Source organism: Populus alba, chromosome 6, assembly GCF_005239225.2.
Source record: "Populus alba chromosome 6, ASM523922v2, whole genome shotgun sequence".
Lineage (NCBI taxonomy): Eukaryota > Viridiplantae > Streptophyta > Magnoliopsida > Malpighiales > Salicaceae > Populus > Populus alba.
In genome coordinates, this window is record NC_133289.1 from 19,874,891 (window position 1) to 19,893,197 (window position 18,307).

Consider the following 18,307-nt stretch of genomic DNA (forward strand, 5'->3'; position numbering starts at 1 on the left):
TGTTAAGAATTAGAAAAGTAAAATAGAAATGGGCTTCCTCGTTAACTTCGGTCAGGGCCCAGATCAGTTGCCCAGGAAAACATGGATTAGTAAATCACAATCACCTCTTCTCTTGTAATTTTCCTTCAAAATATTTTCCCTTCCAATGTGAAGTAAACTTTACCTTTATTTATACAGGGTTTTTTAAAATATATAGTGATTTTAAAAAAAATTATATTTTGCTTTGAAATTATTAAAATAAATTTTTTTTATTTTAAAAAAATATATTTTTAATATTAACATATCGGAGTAATCCGAAAATATTTTAAAAAATTAAAATATTTATTTTTTTTTTCAAAAATATTTTTAAAATACAAAAAAAAATTCCTTTAAAAAAAGAATAATCCAATTAGGCTAATGCTCACTTGTCAGGTAAATAATTAGTGCAAAATCTCTCTTTTCCTTAGGAACAGACTGAAAAATGGCCTTGCCACCATTTTTCTTCCCCATACTCCACTTCCAATTATTGTTCTAATTATTGGAAGTGTCCTGAGCCTTCCAAGTATGAAGTGTACAGTTTTTTTTATTGTTTTTTTTCTTTTTTAAAAAAAAAAATCATGGTTTCATTATCTACATGGAATCATTACATCATGAAACAGTATAACGATTTATTTTTTTTTAGTTTTTTTTCTATTAAATTTGATCATTGTTTTTTTATTGCTATTTTATTTCATTTTATAAATATTTTTAAATTAATAAAAAAAAACTTAATTTTATCTTTTAATATTAAATTAGTTGCAAGCTGAACTTCTTAGTTAAGCTCGAATTTAGAATTTTAATGATTGTAAATTTAAGAAATTAATGTGGATTTAAAAGATTCGTTTAGGTTTACTTGGTTTTTTTTTCTTCTAATCTAATCTCATGTTTTTCCTGATTCATCTTTCATTATCTATTAATTAGATATCGGGTTATGTTATTTTTTATTATTTTCACAATATAAATTTTTTTTTTTTTCAATGTAGCCTGCGGTGCAAGCACAGGAACCTATAAAGTCGTATGAAAACTTGCCCTACATAAAAATGGAGCCCACAGAAAAAGAGGAGGTCGTCCATTTGTATGTTGATGGAGTGCCCTTAAAGCTCCTTTGTCCATACTCCCCCAGGGAAGCCATGCTAGCTTGGTGGACAGCCTTCATAATGCAAAATCAATTCGAAAGGTTATTATTAGTAAAAACTAAATACTGCCCTCCTTTCGTTGAGTGCAATGCAAGCTAATCTTTAATAATTTTTAAGGTAGTGGCCCAAATTTAATAAAAAAATAAAATTTTAATTCGTTTAAAATTAAATTTTTTATATTTTTTATAGTCAAACATTAATTTAAATTTTTTTTAATAAAAATACTTTAAAAAACAACTACTACCATAATATATAATAATAAGTCAGCGTCTAACTATCTAGTAAATAGTCCAATGATAAGAGTTTGTGATCAAGGAGTTTGTTTTTTCTTGTGGTTTTAAGTTCGAGTCATGTGGTTGTTAATATAATAACCACTAGAGGTTTACATGATTATTAATTTCAGGGTTTATGGGATTAATCGAGGTGTATGCAAACTAGTTCAGACACTCACTTTAATAATAATAATAATAATAATAATAATAATAATAAATAGTATTTAATGATGCCAAATAATATTGAAGTACAATACAAACTAAAGTCATGATAAAAAAAAAAAAAAACAAATAAATAATAACGTTAATATAATATATAAAAAAATAGTATCTAATGATGCAAATAATATTGAAGGTACAATACAAACTAAAGTCATGATAAAAAGCAAAAAAAAAACAAATAAATAAATAATACAATATATTATATTATATTATAATAAAGGGGTAATAAATAGTAGTAGATCATATTGAAAGAAGATACCAGATATTATTGATATTCTAACAGATGGAAATTACATTGATAAATATGATTAAGAGCAAAAACTAATAGAAATTACTTTTACTGGGTAAAAAAAAAGGGTGAATAAATGTGGCTAGTTGTGGAAAAGGTTGACAATGCAGGGACATCACGTGACAGTGAGCTAGTCACGCTCCGTCAGAAATGCAGCCCCGTGATGTCGTTCAAAATTTTGAATTGTTTTCTTGTAGCTGTCTGTTTATGCACGTGTCATTGTATAGTGTATTCGGGTTGGGTCCTCCCTTGCAGGGCAATAAATGGAGAGTGGTAATTATTTTCTTTTATCATTCACATTCAAAAATAAATATTAACTTTAGTTAAAAAAAAAAATTCACAAAAACATATGAAATGATCATAATAATAAAATTAAAGTCAAATGCAATGAAAAATTGAGCGGCAAGATGAAGGTGTCTTTAAATTACAGTAAATATTACTAGAGTGTTTTTTATTTTAAAATATATTAAAATAATATTTTTTTAATTTTTAAAAAATTATTTTTAACATCAACACATCAAAATAATCTAAAAATATTAAAAAAATACTAATTTAAAGAAAAAAAAATTAAATTTTTTTCAAAAACATTTTTGAAATACAATACCAAACACATTCAAATCAAAATGAACTAGAAAATATATATAAAAAAAATTGTTTTTGTCCAGTGAGTTCCATATATAAAACTTGTGTCTCAAATTGCATAGGTTCAACTAATTTAATTATTTTTTAATAATATTGTTAAAAATAATATTTGAGAGGGTGGTATCAGTTATTTTTTAAAATATACTAAAATAATATTTTTTTAAAAAAATAATTTTTGATACCAACATATTGAAAGTTTAAAATAATTTAAAAAAATAAAAAAATTATTTTTTTTAAAAAAAATAATTTTTTATAAACCTCTATTTAAAAGCACTCCTACTGAGATCAAGACAAGTAATTTCTTACTCCCAAGAAGGGCCAAGACAGGTTTTTTCAAAAAAATAAGAGGAGACAAGACCAGCCAAGTTAAATAATGAAGGGTTGCTGTGAAGGAAAAAAACAAATTTGGATTTAAAGGCACCTTATATGAGCAAGAGAGACCAAGCACTCGGTTTTAAACATAGTAAAGTACACACTTGTTAGTTCCCCTGTGTTTCAACTTTCATAGAATCTTTCTGAGTTTTTAGTTTAAACTTTAAAGAACAGTAGTATCTGGGATAAAGTAAAGGTCCTTCACATTTCTTTCTTTGCTAAGAATTTAACACACTAAGTGGTTTCAGTGGCAGAGAAAATGACAGCACCTGGCAAGGAAGAGAAAGGATGGAGGTGGGTTCTCGTTGATCTCTCTGTTTTCTCTTCCTCGATATGTTCTTATCTCTTACATTGTGAGATGGATTGTCTCTCATTATCAGTGAAAGCAAGAAAATGGAAGGACGGGATAGTTTGAGGACTCTAGAATGCCTGAGAGGAAGATTGCTTGCAGAGAGACAAGCTTCAAAGATTGCTAAAGAGGAGGCAGAACTCATGGGCAACAAGGTCTGTTTCTTCTATCCCATGAATTTGTTTTGCTTTATTTTTTCTCCTTCTGGGTGGATTGATTTGTCGCATGCATCACATCTGGGATACCAATATACACCCACAATGCATCAACTGTAGATCTGAAGTTTCTTTTTCATCTATTTTTAATGGTATAGTTAATAGAGCTAGAGAACAAAATCAGAGAAGAAACCAAATTAAGGAAAAAAGCCGAGATGAAGCATAAACTCTTGATGAAGAAGCTCGAATCTTTGAAAATCTCACCTGCATTAGAGGGATCAGAGAAGTCCAGTTCATCTGACACTAGTGGATTTTCTAGCACATCATCCTCAAGTACTTCAGGCCACAGAGACCCTGAAGAATTTGAATCCAAGCCCCAAAGCATAATCCAAGCACTCTCACAGGATATGAAAGACAATGGCTCCGAAACAACTACATCCAATCAAAAGGCGTGTATTGTTTTGGATTCCATTGAAGACAGTACTGGCACTCAAGATACTCAAAATTCAAATTCTGAACATAACCTCAAAGACTATTCCTTGGATAAATCTAGCCATGAATCCATGGCATGTTCCCAAGATTCAAAGGCTGATGACCAAAGGTATGCAGTTCAACATGCATTGTCCTTTTCAATTAATCACTTTTATTTATGCTAATCTAATGGGGTTTCTCTAAGCTAATTTTGTTAGTATTCTGATAATCTCTTTCAGCTCTTCGAGCATCGAAGCTTCAGTGGTGGAGATGGAGACAAATGCAGGAACTGAGAGCGATAACGAGGACTATGTGGATAATTCTTTGGCATTAGTCCCAATGAGTTTGCCAGCATCTACCAAGAAAAAGGAGTTGAAGATAGTTAATAGAAGTGTTATTGAAGTTCTTGATGCTCTAAGGCATGCCAGGGAGCAGATACAAAGCTCAATGGAGAGCAGACACATGATTAGAGTTGGCCCATCTTGAATGCATGTTTGTATAGATAACAACATATTTAGCTGAAAGCCACATTAGGATCATAGGGTTGAATGGGTAATAAAGTTATATATAGTGAACATCAAAGAAAGCATGTGGTATGGGGAATCATCAAGGATTTGCTGTCCAGTTGATGCTGGACCTGGTGATGATGGTCATATTCTTTCCTGTTTTCATTCTGCTTTTTGAGTTTGATTAAACTTTGACGGTTGAATGCGGTCACTTTTTTGTTGATTCTTGTGGCTTGCACACCTGCATGGAGATGGAGTTTTGGGCTTAGGCCAAGGCTTGCTAATTTGTTTCTAGGCTTAGATTCAGTAGAGTTTCTCAATATGCAAATACATAGAATTAAGGTTTAGGGCACTCTCTGTTTCTGAACTTTATTTAATTTTGTTAGGATCATCATAATCACAAGTGCCAAACCAGAGTAACCCTTCTATGGAAAGTCTAAAGGCTTTTAATTTAGCCCAAGCTTCTTCTAGATGTTATCAATTCAAATCCTAACATCCATCTCATCATGATTCAACCAAAAACGAGCGTCCCATCATGGCTGTTGAGGTTAAAGAAGCTTACACGAAGCTTTAAAATAAGATGGCAGTGGATATTGTTAAACCCCCTGCAAGCAGCCTTGAGAATCAGAATAGGAGTTCAGAGGGAGCTGAAGAAGGTTTTGTCTCTAATGTAAAACTATCCCAAAACATCAAAATGAGTTTGCTTACTGCACGCATATTCCCTGAACTTGACAGGCATTGTATCTGTTCTTGGATTGCATGCCATCCCATCACATGTATGAGTATATCCAGATTCCAAAACAGAGCAGATTTGTTGGATTTATTGATAGATACTTCTAAGGCAATGTTTCGTTGTCCTATTAAGACAGTTTTTCAGACCTTCGAGAGCACCCGAGGAGCATCGTCTTCTCCACTTCACGAGTTCAATTCAAGCAAGCTCAACAGCAGAAGAACAGGATCCCAGTCCTTTTCTTTGGGCTGACCCTAATCTGAAACAAAACCAACCTATCAACTGCAGTTTTATTGCCCTAAATCCAATACCCATGGTAGATTCAAGGATCGAAGTGACTATGCTGCGGTGGAAAAGGGATATAATTCATCACCGACCCTCTTTCTCCAGAAATGTGTCCTCGTAATATGCAGACATGAGGCTACCAAACCAGGTATCATGTTGGGAATTTGCTAGGAGTATGTGCAATACAGACTTGCCTATAGCAATAACTAGGTGAATCAACTTGAGTAATTTGGTTATGCCCTAAAAGCCTGGACTTCTATTGACTAATCAATGAAAAAGATGTTTTAAGTTTAGATCAAATTATAAAATCTCTTTTATAATTTGATCTAAACTTCACTTTTATTCTATACTTTTTATAAATTGCACTTTACTTCATAGCTCAAACATAAAATAAAAACAAAATACATTGTTGGTGACGTAAATTGTTATTAAATATATAAATTATAAGATGAAAAGTATAATTTATAAAAATATAGAGAAAAAATAAAATTCAGATCAAACTATATAATTTTTTTGTAATTATCTCTTTTAATAACCATAAGATTATGGGAGAGTTTTTATAATTTACCAAATATTAAAACTTAAAAGACAAGGACTGAATATTATTTATGGCTATTTTATCTTAATTCAATATTGGCCTCGCCTTTTCATATAAAAATAAAACTAAACAAGTAATTTTATTTAGTCCACTACACCACGATGTTCATGATCCAGGAGCTACAACTCTCATTTGAGCCCGTTTTGTACAATTTTGGCCCACTTTTGCTTCTATTTTATGTTAAAGTAATTTTATTAAGACCATGTTTGTTTTTCGAAAAGTAATTTTTAAAAAATTATTTTTTAAATTTTTCTGTGTTTGTTTGCCATTAGAAAAGTTGATCAACGAAAAACACTTTTCGGTCAACGGAAAATATTTCAGTCAAAGAAAAATTTGGCTTGGTTTTCAAGAAAGTGTTTTCCTTTAGCTGTGTTTGTTTTCCGGAAAATGATTTTCAGGAAATCACTTTCCAAACTTTCTTGTGTTTGTTTGCTATTAGAAAAGTTGGTCAACGAAAAACACTTTCCCGTAAAAGAAAAATTTGGCTTGGTTTTCAGGAAAGTGTTTTCCTAGAAAAATTGGGCGGAAAACACTTTCCAGAAGTTGTGAAAAATTTAGAAATTTCATTTTTTGCTGATTATATCAAATTTGATCCTTAAAATTTTAATTTTTATATATATTTTGTTTTGAATATTTATTTTTCAATTTCATCTCTTAAAATTTTATTTTTATATTAACTTTGGTCTTTATTTTTATAATTTCTATTTTCTTTTTTCTTATCATTTTTTTATTGAAATTTTTTATCTATCAAATTTGGTCCTTATTCTTTTGATTATTGCTTATTTTATTTGAAATAATTTATGAAATGTTGATTATTATTATTTTAATTTCTTCATCTTTAATTTTTTTTTTAATTTTTTAGATTTGATCTCTATTATTTTGATTGTTATTTATTTTATTTGAGATCATTTATGAAATTATATTTTTTTTTCAATTTCATTCTCATTTAACTTTTTAATTTGTAAGATTTGTTCTTCATTATTTTAATAAACTTGAGAAAAATAAAATATTAATAAGTTATTTTCCAGCTCATTTTCCATGACATAACCAAATATTGGAAAGTGTTTTCCAACTTATTTTTCATTACACTACCGAATATCATAAAATACTTTCTCAGAATTCACTTTCCAAAATAAAAATATTTTCCAGCAAACAAACGGGGAAGAGAGTAATTACTGATATTTAATTATTTATTTTTTAAAATTTATTAAAAAAGAGGAAGAAAAAAAATATGAGAAAGAAAAGGAAGCTCTAGATATAAATATTTTTATTATTATTTTTAATGGATTATTAATTTTACATTTTTTTATATCTATTTTTAAAATGATTCGTTAAAAAATAACTAATAAAATGTTGTTAGTCACTCGTTATTGGTAAAACACTCAATTATTAGAATAAACTGATTTAGTTTGGTATTTTTTTAAAAAAAAAAAGGTGTATAAAAGTACAAGGTTAAAGAATGTTTGGAAATGCGGTGTAAATCGTGTTTCACAAAAACTTAATTTTTTTTTTTTGTTAAAAATTAATTTTTTTATGTGTTTTGGATCGTTTTGATGCACTAATCTCAAAAATAATATATTTTTTAACTATTAACTTGGGTGCTAGCTTAACTCGAGTTAAGAAAAAAACTTTGATTTTATTTTTATTAAAATGATATATTTCTTTGTTATAATTTTTATTTTTAGAGGTGTTTTAAAAAATTTTATTTTTAAATATTTTTTATATTTTAATATGTTAATTTTAAAAATAAAAAAATCTAAAAATAAATAATTTAATATATTTTTAAATAAAAAACACTGAGGAGCCTACGGTATCATAATCAAAACTTGAGTTAATTGGTTAAATCTGGTCTCGGGTCAACCATCTAGTTTCGGGCCGGGTCGGTCTTATAACTAATGGTCCCAATTCCAATTTTGTGCTAGCTCCATCGCACATTCCATTCATCGCAGAAACAAATTCCGTCATGGCTCCCAAAGTGAAAGGCAAAGCGACGGCATCGCAGCAGCCTCCCCCTCCAATTGAAGATCTATTCACTAACCTCAATCGACACATCGAGCGATCTGAGTTCGAGCAAGCCGTCAAAGTCGCCGATCAAGGTATTTATTCTCCTTAATTTTATTTATTTATGTATATACTTATTTTGATCTTAATTTGTGTTAATTTTTTCGCAGTTCTGTCAGTAGCTCCAAACGATGAAGACGCAATTCGATGCAAAGTAGTGGCTCTGATAAAGTGTGATAGCATTGACAAAGCTCTTTCGACTATCCACTCTGCTCAAAGGCAAAACCTTCCTTTTGATTTCTCTTACTTCAAGGTAAATCCGCTGATCATTGATAAATTATGAATAAAATAAAAGTGTAAATTTTGGCAGGAACATTTACTTTCTGTTTGCTTTTTATAATGCATCTTGAATTTACTCTGATATTTTAATCAGTAATTTTGGTGGTCTGGATGTTCTTTTTTTCGTACCTTTTCTTAATGCAATTTAGGGTTTTTGATGTTCGTTGCTAAAAACACGCACATAAATCTATAGAATTGACTCTCTTCTTGCTGGTGTGTTAATAGGCATACTGCTTATACCGACAAAACAAGTTGGATGAAGCATTGGAGTCGTTGAAAGGTCTTGAGAGAACTTCGGAAACAATGTTGCTAGAATCTCAGATTCTGTTTCGTCTAGGAAAAATGGATGCTTGTGTTGATGTCTATCAGAAGCTTCAAAAATCAAAGATTGATACTTTAGAAATAAATCTTGTTGCTGGGTTGATTTTGGCTGGGAAGTCTTCTCAAGTTCAGGGAATGATGGAGGCAAACCGGATTAAAGCTTCTAGCAGTTTTGAGTTGGCATACAACACCGCTTGTTCTTTGATTGAGAGGAATAAATACACTGATGCAGAACAGCTTTTGCTGACAGCCCGAAGGTGATACACACTTCTTTGCTCTTTCTAGATATTGATTTTATGGAAATATTCAATGGCACTACAATTTCATTATTATGGCTTGCATTATTCTCTTGCATTGGTATCTATATGCTTTTTCTAAATGTCACCAAAGTGGTAGATTAATTGTTGTGTGCTGAATACTGGATGAAATCCATAAGCTTGTCGAAATTTTATAGTCCTTCATGCTTGTGTTTTTTTGTCAGATATAAAACTTTTGTTTGTTCATGGCAAGGCACATGTTGAGGTGCTTGTGTCACCATTTGTTCATGGCAAAGCACATGTTGAGGATGGATTTGTCTCCATTTTTTATTATTGAAATTTTCTATGCTGAAGTGGTCTCTTTTTGAAGCATGAATAGTAAATTTCTCCGTGGAATTGAGGTTATGGTCTCATTGACATGCACCTTTTGATATTTTGGGCAGAGTTGGTCAAGAAGCACTGATGGATGACAATTTGGCTGAGGATGATATAGAGATTGAATTGGCTCCAATAGCTGTGCAGTTGGCATATGTTCAACAAGTAAGATAATGACATCATGTGAATAGTTTGCCATTAACTATTTTTGTAGCAAGGCAGTTTCTTTCTTTGTTTTGTTCCCTGAATAGTAAATAATTAAGAAAGCTTGTTTCATCAGCTCTTAGGACGTTCACCAGAGGCCATGGAAGCTTACACAGAAATCATTAATCGAAATTTGGCAGATGAATCATCCTTTGCAGTTGCTGTGAACAATCTTATTGCTTTGAAAGGTTCAAAAGATGTTTCCGATAGCCTGAGAAAACTCGATCGGCTAAAAGAACAAGATGCACAGGCTTTTCAGCTTGCTCGTGGACTTGACAAACTTTCTCCAAAACAAAAGGAAGCAATATATGCAAACCGAGTGCTTTTGCTTCTCCACACGAATAAGATGGATCAGGTGCTTTGTTTGGCTTTTTGCATCACATTTTTGTATTTATGCTGCTTTCTAGTATTATACAAGTAATGGGATCCTCTGCATACCTAGATAATGCCTGTTTATTTCCAATATTTAACAGGCACGAGAACTTGTCGCTGCTCTGCCAGACATGTTTGCTGACAGTGTACTGCCAGTGTTGCTTCAAGCTGCGGTCTTTGTCAGAGAGAACAAGGCTGCTAAAGCTGAAGAAATACTTGGCCAGTTTGCTGAGAAGTTCCCTGACAAGTCTAGGGTCATTCTTCTTGCAAGGGCGCAAGTTGCTGCTGCTGCTGGCCATCCCCAAATTGCAGCCGACTCCCTGTCTAAGATACATGATATTCAGCACATGCCTGCTACTGTTGCTACTCTAGTTGCTCTTAAAGAGCGTGCTGGAGATGCTGATGGTGCATCCACTGTGCTTGACTCTGCAATCAAATGGTGGTCAAATGCCATGACTGAGGATGACAAGCTGAATGTTATAATGCAAGAGGCTGCTTCATTCAAGGTCAGGCATGGCAAGGAGGAAGATGCTGCCCACCTATATGAGGAGCTTGTCAGAAGCCGGGGGAGCATAGAGGCTTTGGCTGGGCTGGTGAATACAGTTGCCCGGGTGGATGTTGACAAGGCAGAAGCCTATGAGAAGAAGCTGAAACCATTGCCAGGTCTGAAGGGGATTGATGTGGATAGTTTGGAGAAGACTTCTGGAGCTAAGCACGTAGAAGGTGCGTCTGCTGCTGTTACTGGAGCACATGAGGAGGGTAAGAAGGAGAAGCCAAAGAAAAAGAGAAAGAGAAAGCCAAGGTATCCGAAAGGGTTTGATCCTGCTAATCCAGGCCCTCCTCCAGATCCAGAAAGGTGGCTCCCCAAGAGAGAGAGATCGAGTTACAGGCCCAAGAGAAAGGATAAGAGGGCAGCTCAGGTGAGAGGTTCTCAAGGAGCTGTAGTGAGAGAAAAACATGAAGCTGGTGCTACCTCTACTAGTTCCAACACATCAAATTCAAAATCAAGCCAAGCTACCACTTCCAAAGTAGCTGCAGAACACTCCAAGCCATCATCAAAGTCATCAAGAAAGAAGTCAAGGAATTAACTGGGAAAGAACCACTTGATCCTCCTCCCATAGCCCACCAGGGTGGCCAGAGAAAGCAGGAAGGAACTGTAGCATTTTGGTTAGGAGAGTTTCGGATCGTTTCTCATCATTGTTTTAGCCATCTTCATTTGAATTAAGATTTTGGTTATTTATATTTGGCCTTTGTTCTTTGCCGGATTCAATTTGAAGTAGTTGAAACATTGAGGAATTTTTTTATACTCTGGATTCAATCTGAAATTTAGAAAGCTGAGAAATTTTGGTGTGCCTTTTCTTTTTGTTTTGTTTTTTATTCCTAGCACTTTTTTTTTTTTTGGTGAAATGGTATGGTTGCATTGATTCTTGTTTCAGCTGCTGTTATTTTGTAATGAGGGGATTTTTATTTGATCAATTTCTAATGGAAAGAGGGCTCAACATAGACCTCGGCTCCTAGTTCACCTGGAATTCAATATATCCTCAAAAAAAAAAAACTGAATGTTCTATGGTTTTAGAACTTATTCCCCGGATTATCAGTGCAGCTTTTGGTAAAATAATGGGGGCATTTACAAGATTAGTGTACTTAGTACTTAATCTGAGCCAGTCCAAGAGCCCCTCATTCTAAACATTGCGAAGCAACCGCCCAAAAATAGCGATAGCTGTCACAATCTGCTGTAGAAATATAAAAACCTATTTACAAATCAAACAATTTGTATTATTCTCAATTGGTTTGTGGCATACTGATGGACCAAACAGAAACTCCTGTCTCCTTCCAAAATGCATTTGATGTTCCCTATTCCTACACGGTGCCAATTCCAGCCCGGAACAGGCAGGATCCTTGCGGTAGATAATACGCACAGATTCGATTAACAGTTCTTTAGTCTCTACTCTAGCCGAAGGACTGACAGTTGCATGCAAGAGCTCTTGCCTTGCCCGAGAACAAGATCAAGATAAGAGGCGCTCAAGTTAAGGCCGATTGCTTTGGGAGAATATGTGCATGTACCAGGCAAATGAGAATTCACCATTCTGTTAATCAAATGGTGAGATTACCAAAGAAAAACTATCTTCTGGGGGTATTAAGAGTGATTTGCATGCTCTAACAAATGATAATAGATTGAGGTTGAGGGGTAGAATTGTAGAGACGATGGAAAATCTGAAGGCAAATTCCTGGACCAATTGCAAATGCCTTCTGTAGCCTGGACCTCCTAACCAACTCCAACTGAGGTTTTCAAATCAGAAAATTAGAGTATTAGCTCTTTAGACCATAAGGCCGGACCGGGGAGGGACTAATGCACTCAAGTTTGGCCAAGGTGACCGACATTTCACATGTGCATTTCGTAGGTACTCTTTGTTTTTCCCTAGATCAAGCATCACGTTATAAAAAATCAAGCCTGGTTAAACTGTAATGTATTCGAGCTCTAAAAAGTGAGTGGAAACAAGGCATATAGTGACATTCCGAAGAAGAGGGGGATTTAATAGCAGCACGAGTGTTCAACAGTCTTGGCAATTTACCATTCTAATCTACGTGCCTCCGAAGAGGGAAAATATACAAGCTTCAATAATTCTACTTCCGTTCATACAACCAGAGCGCTATTTGGTCGTCTCCTTACAGCCACCTTGCCAAAAGTCAACGCTAAAATTTACGCTAACCTTTTTCGGCACTCTTGAAGAACCAGACATTAGAATCAATGATTATGTTGTGATGAAGAGGTGACATCTTGTGAATCCTTGTCACAAAATCATTGAGAACTACGACCCCATCCATGAAACCAATTGTTGCTCTACTTGATCCCAGTCATGAACTTTTGTGACCAGGGGGTTCTGATTAACCGAATCTGTCTTGCACCATGGATAAGAGTTCTCATAGTCAAAAAGTAGAACCTTGATTCCAACTTCAGCACACTCAATGGCATATCTTGGGTTATCATCAATCAGAACCTTTGCACCTAAGGACCTGCCAATTAAGATCAGGAGCAAGACACTTAAACTCTATCCATAGGTCTTTGCATACAAGGTCACTAAATCAATGGTGCTGGCAAAGCCAAGCTCAGAATACTTGTACTTCCAAGTTTTAACAATGTTACATACTTCCCTATTCAATTCCAGTCACTAGGATTTTAAGAGACAAGTTAAAACGTTAGAAGATTAGCACAGTTAAGCGACCTGAGAGCATTCAACATACTGCAAAGTGGTTAAATGAACATACCTGCATATTTCTGACTTTGATTTAGACTCTCCATCAAGAGCAAAGTGGTTTCCAAAGTGAATCTCATGAAAGACTCCTGGATAGTACTTCTCTAGCCACTTGACTGTGTGATCCTTGATGACATTCTGCCGAGACCTATTTGTACATTCATTAATAGAACCCAGTTATTTCAAATGTTTGTCTCTCTATACATGATAACATGAAATGCCAGGAACACATACGTCACAACTGATAGTTTACAAAGTCTTGACAACTTATGAAGCGCCTTCTGAGCACCTGGGATTGGGTAGATACCAGTCTTGAAATATGGTGTCTTGAAGAATTCATGGACACGAAAATCAGCTGCAACAATAAGAAAGTCAACATTGCGAAGCTATTCTAATTATAAAAGAATTAAAATAATTACTGCAGGATAAATAATCTATAACTAAAAACAAAAATCAGAGGGCAAAATATCCTCTCTTTAAGTGGATAATTGATCAAAATACAAACAAGGACATTCAAAAGTAGCAAGCAGTCTCCTGCATTTATAGTTCACAATTATGAAAAATTCAAACTGGACACATACAATGATAGTTATAGACATCTGCAAGCTAGAAACAGCACATTATTTAACTTCTCTAAACTGTATTTGGAAATGTTAACAGGAGTTCTGGTCTACTATACAGGAACGCAAACAGGATTCTCATATTTCTTTCAGATACACAGCTAGTTCGAGATCCCTGCATATCAAATGCAAATCCAAAAGGATCCCTGCAATTCTTTTATGAAATTTTACTTGGTTTTAAAAATGAGCTCCCAACTGCTAACGAAGCTCGTCTGGTATGGAGCATAACACTCAAAAGACCTATAATGAACAAATTTAATAGGTCACAATTGCAAGACTACAGTGCACTCTGAATTTTATTTGAAAATTTTCTCAAATACTGTTGAGAATTGAACACATTTGACAGGCCACATCCTCGCGATACATAAAAATAACCTGCCTTATGAAACAAGGAATACAGTAACAATACCTTCATCACGAGAGCAGTTCCATATCTATTAACAACAAAAAAAAAAGGGGCATCAGAATACATGTTGAAGTAAAGCATTTCTTTTACTAGAAGCAGAAACCATAATTTAAGGAACAAGAAAGTGAAAGTTATTTGTTAGCAAGGGTATAAGAACACTATAAACTGTATAGACTTTAATGTAAGAGATAGCAGTTATAATACCTTCACATGAACCCCAATATTCAACATGATGAATGAGGGTATCTTAACGTGGGTAAATTCAAGTTCTCAGGTGCCACAGCCCACAAGAATAATTGACAATGAAAATATCCAACTTAATAATTAAATTATTTGTAAACGATAACTAAATTGAACTCTGTATGCATTCTTTCATTCATTCCACACTAAAGAAATGGAAAAAAATATCACATTACTGATTTGCTTGATGCACCAATCCATATCTTGCACAATATCTGTGATAATCTAACCTAACAGCTGTAACAATACGCTACAGTCAATTAGGCATGCTTCAGGTCAGCTACATGCATGGACCCAAAGTCTCACGATGCAGGTGATACACAGATCTAAGTCCGACCCTGAGATTCACAAAACTGCATTCTTGTTATTCGAGACAAAGCCCTCTCTGGTTTTTGCTACTCCTGAATTTCAAGCTTAGTTCTAATTGTCTTCCTCCAGGAGAAAATATGGTCCCCAAACCCCGCTCAGTAATAAAATTGTAAACAGAAAAAGTTTGCAGCCTCTATTCCCTAACGCAGCTAGCTCATCCATTCTAACCTCAGAAACCAAAGAACATAATATATTAATATGCCAGTACTAAATGTCAAAGTAAAAAAGTGATAGTGAATGGAATACCCTGAAGAACTCATAGACATGATACTCTGATACTGAGTGATTCAAAGAGTAGCGATCAGCAATAAATCTGTTCAAAGCTGACACAAAGTTCCCCAGAACTGTTCAATACAAGCAGGAAAAAAAAGATACATCAGAAAGAAAGCAAGTAAACAAACGCCGAAGCAAACATAGAATCAGTAGCTGAATGGTTGCAAATAAAAAACTTCTAGAAGTCAGCGACATAACCAGGAAAAAGGCATCATAACCACATTATCATCCAATATCAACCCATTAACATCATATAATATATATTTGCCAAGTCAAATATTGCATTGGCAAAAATATTACAAATCGTCAAGTACCCATATTGCGGCAGGCTTAAAGTTCTGACTTTGCACCTTCAGTAGGTAGCATTTTGCAGCTCAATAAAACAAATATTCAAACAACCGTTAATTAATCAAACAAAAGACCAAGAATTTAACACACTCATATAAAAGAGCAAAAACAATGAAAGCATAACAAAGGGAATAGACCAATACCCTCATCAACATCGACGGCAACAACAATTTTTTCAGTTAGAGGAAAGTCAGGGAATCTGGGAAGCTTCCCGCATAAGCCATGATCGTTAACAAATCTACCATTAATACTAGTACTCCTATCTTCCAATCTAGCCTCAAAATCGCGCACCAACTGCTTGTTTGGTGCAAATGCGCGTGCTTTCTGATCACGCGAAGAATCAGAGCAACACCCCTTTAACATCAAAGCGCCACCACCTCTATCGATCCTAAAACCAGGGCTACCGGAATTATCAAACGAAACATTAACATTCCTAAAAAGCAATGAAGATCGAGGCCTTGTTGGTGATTGAGGAGGTAAACTATGAAACCCTTTAAGGAATGGATCATTACGGGCTAAAGAAGCCATGATTAGAGCTCTTGTATTGGTGGTGAAAAAACGCAAAGTTGCTTGCTTTTTTAACATAACGATTGCTTCTCAAATATCACCATTAACCCACATAAAACAAAATGCTCAAAGCTGGTATCTATCCAACTAAATCAACAAATACTAATTGCTTTCAAAACCCAATTGACGTATATTAAAGAAACAAAGATTGGATAATAAAAAGATCAGAAAGAGTAAAAGTTGAAGAGAATATCCTCTGAAATAACAATTTTTTAACAAGAAGAAACCCCAATACGATTTTTTGACGGGAAGTTTTTTTTTATTCGAGAATAATCGGGAGTCATGGATAACTTTAAAAACTGGATCAAGAAAAAAAAATTTCTCAAAAAATACAGCTGTGAATCTTGCAGTGTTGGAGATTTTTTCTCTCTCTTTTTAAAACAAAAATATGAAAAATGAATGAGGAGAGATGAGTGCAAAACGCAGAAAGGTCGGTGGACTGTTGTGGTCGCCGCTGAGTGACCCTTTTTGCTGTTTTCTTTCCGTCTGTCTCTCATTTATATATGGAGAAAAACGCTACTCTATTTTTGTTGCTGTTAATTATAGGTTAAAGAGAATTTTGTGCCCTAACTTCGTTTTTATTATCTTTTTTCTTCAGCGTTATTAACTTGCAAAATCTCTGTCCCCCGAATTCCCTTCTCTTTGTTTTCATTTATCCATCAAACTTTACTTTTCATCTGCCATTCTGATTTGCATATGACAAATGCTTTTTAAAACTAGTGATGGATGGAAATGATTGTAATGATTACACAATGTTCTTGAGAGCTGACAGTCCCGCTCACTTTTGCTTTCCCGCAGCAACTTGCTGGTTGTTTTTAGTAAATTAAAGTTTCTTTTTCAATCGGTGATAAATATGTTGGAAAAATGGTTAATAACACAGGTAATGAATATATTAGTTTACACAAAACACTTAGCCATGTGGTAGTTTTATTTTACTTTTTATTCTCTACCAAATCACCGTGAATTAGCCAATGGCGTAGTATTATAATGTTCTTCATTTCTCATTGTTGTATTTTTCAATATTTTTAGGTTCTAATGCTGTAAAGAGAGTATGGTATGATTTCTAAGTTCCTAGGTCTTAATCGGTAATGTAATATTTTCGAGGTGATTTTTTTTTTTTGTTGATAGTTTTGGATTTTTTTTAAAATAAAAAATATGGGTTTTTTTTAAACTAAAAAATAGTTGGTATTTATTTGTAATAAAAGATGGGTAATTAAGGGTTAAAATAACATCAAATAATTCTATTAATTAACATAATTAATTCCCACAACAGGCCCGTTATATCAACAGGGATGAAGGGGCTATTTAGAAGTACTGAAAAGTCAACAAGCCTTCTTCTATGAACTGTCCTCTAATCACTCCTTTGTTCATGCCCGTTGTCGTCTTTCATGTATATTCATGTTCCTGTAATTCTGCAATTTTATTGATTGACAAGTTTATATTCATGCTAAAAGTCTTGAAAACTAGGTAATTGCATTGACTAAAATGTATTCTAGCGAAAAAAACTCACGGGGTAAACATGCTATTATTCATGTCGATTTTAAACATTTTTAGAGATACTATACAAATTGTTTAAAGATAATGAAAATATAATATACATTATTGGTATTAAAATAAAAATAATAATAAAAAAACATTTTATATTTTAAATACAAAACTAAGAGTAAAAAGACATATAAATGCATTAATCCTTGATATTTAGTTTAAAACTATATCTCTGATCCGCGTTACACCGAGTTAGATCATTTGTTTTTTTATTAATTAATTAAAATTTAAAAAATAGCAATTAAAAAACATAGGGATCAAATCTTAAGAAAAAAAAATTAAAAAACTACTATGAAAATTTAAAAGGTATGGTGTTGAAATCAAGGAGGTGATAGGAAAAAAAAGCAAAACATAAAAGTGAATGGGCTCCAAACTAGAGGTAATTAGATCGCACAAGCTACCTAATGATGAAGCCTAGTGCATGATGATTTGGAAAACATCAAGGAAAATTGTTTTTTGTTATAACACGCGTCGTTTTAATACAGCAAGATAACTTACTCGTTGGCATATGTAACACGCGTGCCAATCACTTTTTTTTTTATTTGCTATACATTTCAATTTTTAATAGTGCTAGCATACTATATGAAAATATATAAAGATAATGAAAATATAATATACATGGTTGATATAAAATAAAAAAATACTAATAATAAAAAGACCTTTTAAGTTTAAAATAAAAAACAAAGAATATGCTCAATGTTTAGTTTTAAAATAGTTGTGGATCCCTACGTGGTAAGAATCATTTATATTTTTAGCATAAAAAATGATTCT

The 18,307-nt window shown here is 33.3% G+C and overlaps 3 protein-coding genes across 3 annotated transcripts; 2 read left to right on the forward strand and 1 right to left on the reverse strand.

The window, feature by feature from the left end:
* The first annotated feature begins 2,966 nt into the window (after nt 1-2,966).
* Nucleotides 2,967-4,657, forward strand: LOC118030606 (uncharacterized). The gene is made up of 4 exons (XM_035034782.2): nt 2,967-3,245; nt 3,332-3,455; nt 3,614-4,056; nt 4,166-4,657. Exons 1-4 carry the CDS (start codon nt 3,211-3,213, stop codon nt 4,410-4,412), a joined length of 849 nt encoding a protein of 282 aa, XP_034890673.1. The 5' UTR covers nt 2,967-3,210; the 3' UTR covers nt 4,413-4,657.
* A 3,295-nt stretch (nt 4,658-7,952) lies between these two features.
* On the forward strand, nt 7,953-11,268 carry LOC118030590 (uncharacterized). The gene is made up of 6 exons (XM_035034761.2): nt 7,953-8,141; nt 8,217-8,359; nt 8,611-8,963; nt 9,407-9,503; nt 9,619-9,897; nt 10,016-11,268. Exons 1-6 carry the CDS (start codon nt 8,009-8,011, stop codon nt 11,000-11,002), a joined length of 1,992 nt encoding a protein of 663 aa, XP_034890652.1. The 5' UTR covers nt 7,953-8,008; the 3' UTR covers nt 11,003-11,268.
* A 1,155-nt stretch (nt 11,269-12,423) lies between these two features.
* On the reverse strand, nt 12,424-16,675 carry LOC118030603 (uncharacterized). The gene is made up of 6 exons (XM_035034774.2): nt 15,568-16,675; nt 15,050-15,147; nt 14,198-14,222; nt 13,403-13,523; nt 13,182-13,316; nt 12,424-12,929 (listed from the first exon to the last, which is right to left on the reverse strand). Exons 1-6 carry the CDS (start codon nt 16,007-16,009, stop codon nt 12,725-12,727), a joined length of 1,026 nt encoding a protein of 341 aa, XP_034890665.1. The 5' UTR covers nt 16,010-16,675; the 3' UTR covers nt 12,424-12,724.
* Between the last annotated feature and the right edge of the window lie 1,632 nt (nt 16,676-18,307).